Source organism: Sinocyclocheilus grahami, unplaced genomic scaffold (assembly GCF_001515645.1).
Source record: "Sinocyclocheilus grahami isolate Dianchi unplaced genomic scaffold, SAMN03320097.WGS_v1.1 scaffold96.1, whole genome shotgun sequence".
Taxonomy (NCBI): Eukaryota; Metazoa; Chordata; class Actinopteri; order Cypriniformes; family Cyprinidae; genus Sinocyclocheilus; species Sinocyclocheilus grahami.
In genome coordinates, this window is record NW_015505275.1 from 3,353,405 (window position 1) to 3,360,038 (window position 6,634).

At 37.3% G+C, this 6,634-nt stretch overlaps 1 protein-coding gene across 1 annotated transcript in view; it reads right to left on the bottom strand.

Moving 5' to 3' along the window:
• Positions 1-2,078: 2,078 nt before the first annotated feature.
• The window catches only part of LOC107587842 (RAC-gamma serine/threonine-protein kinase), a 35,274-nt gene continuing 30,718 nt past the window's right edge, over positions 2,079-6,634 (bottom strand). The window contains exon 12 of the mRNA XM_016275802.1: positions 2,079-6,131. Coding sequence (XP_016131288.1) covers positions 6,046-6,131 — 86 coding nt within the window. The 3' untranslated portion in view covers positions 2,079-6,045. The remainder of the gene's footprint in view (positions 6,132-6,634) is intronic.

The following is a 6,634-nucleotide window of genomic DNA, read 5'->3' on the forward strand; positions in this document are numbered from 1 at the left end:
TGTATTTGTGCAATTCTATTACAACACAATTGTTTCTTTTTACAATAACTTTTATTGTATTGTCATAAAATGCAAAAATTCCTAATTAAAAAAGGAATTGTGGTCTTTAATGCAATGTATATATACTGTATATATATATATATATATATATATATATATATATATCTACACACATACACACACATATATATATATATATATATATATATACATACACACACTAAATTATAATAACACAATAATTATATAACACTTCATTAAATCTGTCCCTGTCATTAAAAAAGGGGAAAAAGTGTATATATCCACTTTTTTTTAATGACGGGGACAGATTTAATGAAGTGTATTTTTACTTTCTGTAAACTGTACTTAAAATCTATCAATTATTTCCTAAGCGCTGAATGTTGATTTTCTATATAGGGTGTAAATCCATCAGCAGGTTCAGAGGTGTTATGATTAGAGCCCGACCGATATATCGTGTTGCCGATATTATCGGCTGATATGAGCCTGTTGCCGATATGAAATTTTTTTTTTACAGAACATATAATGCAGATAAAATGCTTGAAATGGTGTAATTACTTAGTTTGTCCATTGTTTGATACTGGCGACCTGGATGAAACGCTTTAAAGCTGAAGTCAGTGGAAAACCATTGAAACTTTGAACGGCCATATCTCTGTAACGGCGCGGCCAAATTCGGGGGATCTCTTCAGCTCAAGGAACCCTCGCGATCCGCCGGCTCGTTCGCGAAATAGTGACACCAGTCAACACTTTCCCTTCAGTAAGGAGGTTTCTTGTTCAGGCAGCATTCACGCGTTGTCTTATTCAACCGTAAGTGCCCTGCGAAGTGGACTTCACATGAAATTCCGCCATGATTCCAGTTCCAAGGGAACGTACACGTTACATTCAAAGGGCATTAAAGTGCGCGAGACGTGAATTTAAATTGTATTTATTTACAGAGGTAGGGGAGAGCGGGGCACAAAGTAACACTTTTTGACTTTCTCAGTTTGTGTAAATCCACATGGGAATGGAATGTGAAATGTGACAACATGCCCCGTTGGTGGAACACATTGTAACATCTGAGGGGCATGTTGTAACTTGACCATATGACAGCTTAAAATCTTATCTGATCGAATAAAAAAAATATACAAGACAAACTAAAATATTTTGTTAATAAATATATATATATATATATATATATATATTTTTTTTTTTTTCCCCCAAATAAAATAATGGCGTTTTTGATGAACGTTCAGATTAATTAAAAATAATCAGATTTTGGAGTTTGACATACGAGCAAAAATGCTTTACATGTCTTGAAATAATAATTTCTAAACATTAAACATTGACTGTCAGTTTTTATTCATCTGTTTCTCGTTATTTCTCATTAAAATGAATGAAAGTAAATAGTGTAAATTACATCGCTAATGTCACAGAATAGCACATTGTAACGCAGTGTTACAACGTGCCCCATCTGCGCAACTGGATAGTGTCTTCTGCTAGTAATCAAAGCATTAAAAAACTATCTGAACTGATAAATAACAGATTGGAGATTAAAATAACAGCAGATTTGTCTAATTTTAAATGAATAATAAAATATAATAAATAATAAAAACTGAGATAAAAAATTTACTTAAGCCAAAATTTAAATGTTACTATGGTAAAATAATATTCAAACCATGTGTGTTACAACTAACACCCCGTTACTTTGTGCATCACACTCATAGCAAGTTTATTGTTAAATTGTTAAATGCCCTTACATATCTGTCACCATTATAAGTGTTTGATCACCACATTTGAGTGATCATTGCAAAAAATGTGTTTATGTATATATATATTCTGTTTATGTATATACTGTATTCTATATATAGTACCAGTCAAATGTTGGGACACATGAATGGGAAAGTGTCCAAACTTTTGACTGGTACTGTACTATAATATACACAAAGAATATCGGCATCAGACTTTTTTTTACCCCCTAATATCGGTATCGGCCCCAAAAAAAACCATATCGGTCTGGCTCTAGTTATGATGAATCATGAATGTTTTGTCTGGAGCAAATAAGTCAGAGACACAATTCAAGCCAAAGCAGATTGACATAGTGCTTTATTTAAGCAGTCTGTAAGAAGGAAAATAATGTGCATCCCTATCATATACATTTACGTGTAAAAATACTAGGATGTACAGTGTACAAAAACAGTTTCTTGCAGATAAGCTTTCCGGATCCGCGGGGGGCCCCTATACTGTATTCAAGGAAATAAACGTTGTTTTTGTTGTTGTTTTTTAATGTGATGAATGGTAATACAGTTCTTTATTTTAATTTTTTCTGTTAATCCCTTCCATGTAAAATTCTTAACCACATGACTAGTTCTTAACATGGATCTAATGACAGAGCTAGCAAGGTCAAGAAATGTCACAAACTCTAAAGCTACATGGACATAAAACTTTTTTTTTTTTTGAAGATTTGTCTTTTTTTTTGTTTTTAAATAAATACTTTACAATTCATGCTCATTCATAATACACTACCAGGAGCGCGATATAGAGAAAGTCTGTTGTAGACCGTACAAACAGTAGCAGCAGTGTGCGCTTAGGAGGGATGGAGCCCGTGCCGCCCATGTCTCCATGGGTCCCTTCCTCACACTAGTTCAGTATTCAGGGAATAATGACTTTAGGTTGGGCTTACGTGTGTTTTTATTGTCCTCTGAAACTCTGAAGTGGTGACAACAGTACAGCTCGACTTTTCTACAACACTAGAGCATTAGGGAATCTTGGGAAATGTTAGTCTGTCTGTGTCACCAGGCAAAACTTGTGTCTCCTGGCGGCATTTCAGGTCTATCTGCATCCACACCGTTACATATTACAGAGCACAATCACTCAGGAAAGTAAAGTAGCATCAGGTCCATGAGGGGCGAATCTGTGCTTTCAAGTATTTTTTTTCCTCTCGGTTTATTTTCCTTTAGTCTTTTTATTTTTTTTTTCCCAAAGCAGGGACCCTTTTTTCTTATGCTGAGCTATATAAAAAGAGCAATGGGTATGAAAGTGCTACTACAGGCAGATACAAAGCCAAGTGTTAAAATATGGAGTTACAAAAGTGTATGATTGATTTGGCCAAAGCCCATTTTGCTGTTTAAATAAACTATCACATGCAAGGTACCGCCCCAATGAACATCACCGTTCTCTGCCTCTCCACATCTTGAGGAAAACCCTTTGGTCCCTCGCAAGTGCATATTAAAGTTAATGAAATGGATGAACAGCATCACAGTATGATTGAATAATCCTATATAATGAAAGTACAGTCCGTACAATCACAAATCTGAAGTGAAAAAGCAAAAACAAAGGAGCAAAAAAAAATACAAAATGAGTGCTTCCATCTCCCTAGTCAATATAAATTGAACTTGTAAATGTTACCTAACCAGAAAATGTCAAACAAGACACAAATAGTTGAAAAATATTCAAGTTATTCACTGATAAATAAAAAAGTAATAAAACAAACAGAATCGAACACCAAAAAAACTAAACGGTCAGCAGTGTAAGCCCATTCAATTAAATCAGGTAGTTCTTTAACTTTTTGTCTCGCTTTCTCTCAAAAACAATAAATAAATAAAACAAGAAAAAGGAATGGGGGAAAAAGACGAGGAATGATCTAAAGGAAAACGTGCAAGTTGGAAGACAGAGAATGACACAAACAGCGAACCTTCCCGCAGTACCACCGCTGTGCTGTCAGAAAACATTATTGGGTTGGACATCACAGTTTGAACGCAAGAACATCCTCAAGCTCGACTGAAATCAAATCTGGCAATAAAGCAACAGTACCATGCTACAGCATCTCACATTACACCATTGGACAATTCACAATGCTCACAATCAACGCAGGCATTTTGGCGGAGAGCTCAGTTTGGCATGAGGGAGGTGGACAGAAACTTTCTGAATCATCCTTAACCAGCCGTCATCAAATCCATGTCAGTCTTTAACAAACATGCAAGAAATCCCAGTTCAGACGTCCCACTCTTAACAGACCTTGTTCTACGTCACATTTCATATACACACCATCCATACTCGCTCCTTCCTCATATATCACTTCCCTCTTCACTAATGTCCCATATTCTCACCCCAGCCTCATACCTCGGGGCTGCACTCGGCCACATTTCTTCAAAAAGTGGCAAGGCAAATACAAATGAAAGATTTTGCCGTTCCTGCTCAAATTAAACGGACACGCTGAACGCAACAACAACATGCACAAGAGCCATCTTTACACTCAGAAAACAAACACCACAGACTGAACGCAGCAGGGTTTATTGCCAAACACTATCAGGAAATGTACTGCATGTCAAATTATTACTCTTTGATCCCATTTAAAAAAAACAGTCCATTTCAACTCACCAGGTTTCTCAACTATGTCATCAAGCTTCATCCAAGTAAATCCTCAGTCTGTAACCACCAGAAACATTTTTTGCTCATAATTCATATAGACATCCTAGTATTTCAATGTTTATCGAAGGATTTTTACGCTAATATCTGATTGGCGTATTTTAGGAAGGAAAGTGAACATGATATTAGATGTAGCGAAGCATAATAGCTCTCAAAAGTGTTTGAAAATAGCATTCGACTCATCAATATCTGCGTTTAAGCAAAATGATTGGTTAATGTTCACATCCTGCCTCGAAACAACAATGAGAATGTGCTGTGTCTTATTTAAATGCTCATTAAAAGGTCAAGCAAATCACAATGGGGTGCGTGTCGTGCTCTGTTACAAACTTTAACATACAGTGACTCATCTGAATGAATCAGTATGGTCTTTTACAGCCCTTTCATTGGTGGAAAGACAAGCAACACATTTCACCATCACTCAGACTGCTCACAATGTTGAGGAAGATAGTCAAGTTCATTTGGGGAAGAAAAAAAAGAGAACAACACTACAGTGGCGTAAAAAGAAAACAGTTCAGTTAAAATAAAAACAAATGAAGGCCTTTGCAGTGACCCATCTACATTCGTAAACCTTTTTAGATGCATTTAGTTCATTCAAAAAACGAGACTCAGAAAGCACTCTTAATAAACGCAAGGACAAAAAGAAAAAAATTAATTAAGTTCGCTTAAATACATTTTCTTAATCACATTTTGTTTTCGTATAAAATAAAAAAGTGCTTCCTGTCATTCTTTCAATTAATGCTGGCTTTTTTGTTGTTGTTATTGTTGCACTACGATTGCACTATTGAGCGTTGAGTGGAAAGGCTTTCTCACAACTGTTCAAAAACAGTTTGGGCTTTGGGGGAATTTAATCTGATCATCAACTGTACATCACAGTTGTGTATCGCTGCATAAAACACTCCACATCAGTCAAACGTGCCATTTTTCCCAGGGAACGATATGTAAGAAATAAAGCCTTCGGTGAATACATTTGAGTGAGCATATCTAACGGGCAGTTTTAGTGAGAGTTTAGCGCTGCATAGCTCGGGTTCACAGGGCTTTGTACGGAGGAATACTGAGTTGTGGATCGATGAGGGGTAAAGCTAGTCCTGAACACAGACGTCCTCTGTGAAGCCTTAGTAAACCATTTATGGCAGTTTTGACAGAAGGTGAACCTTAAAAACAGTAACAACAGAAGCAGTGTAGACTGGAGCGGTTTTGAGTAGTTATACTACGTGTACCCGGAATCGCAAAACCCATGTGAATCTCTAGCCATGCAGTTAAATGTATTTATCTGAACTAATGGATGTGTCCTTGATACTAGTTCCCACTGAATAAGGAATGTGGAGAAACATCTCAAATCAAAGAGAGAAACACAATGAAGACAAACAGCAAAAGTTCTCCCATCATGACCCAACCTTTGGGCTGGAGCTGTGAGGACGTTTGAGCGGGCTGGACCTCGATCCGACCCGACGTGCAAAGTCCCATCACCCTAAATCAGAAGTTTCCCTTGGTCTAGCTAAACAAATGAAAGAACCAAGATGAACGATGAAGGGTCAAATGGGCCGTTGTCTGTTAGAAGCTGAAGACCTAATTTGTTCCAGTGGTAACCTTGATGAGGATGAGGCAGTGTCAGCTGCGTGGCGCTCACTCTCTCCCGCTGGCGGAGTAGGAGAACTGGGGGAAGTGTGGTCGTCGCTCGTTGTCCATGCATTCCATCCCATCTTCATCGACTGAGGAGAGGAGCACAGGAGCAATTGGTCAGGAGCAGCTAGACAGACATTACCAGTCAGTTTCAACCAGGCTCATGCAAATAATATGTTTTCTGCAGTTAGCCGTGAAGAAAACTTTATCTGAGCCACTTGTGCACTTCCCATCGGGTCACAAAAAAGCCTGCAATATGCCAAAAAACTGGCACCCACACACTTACAGGAAACAAGCTGTTGAATATGGAGTCTGCGGAAGACTTAACAGTTTGTAGGCAAAAACAAGGTTGTTACTTTTATTAAAAGGGTTATGAAGACAAGATTTAATTGGTCCCACACATCCTAAATATCGACAAGACCTTCTATAAGCTTTGGCATTGATATTGAAAATATTACTGCCTTGTTTCACCTCACACTCACCAAACTGGTTTAATTTAGCATTCAGATACTTTACATTAGCGTATCGTTTAATAAATGTGTGCACAGTCAAGGTCGCTGATGGAAAAAGAAGTTTACCTCTATTACAATGA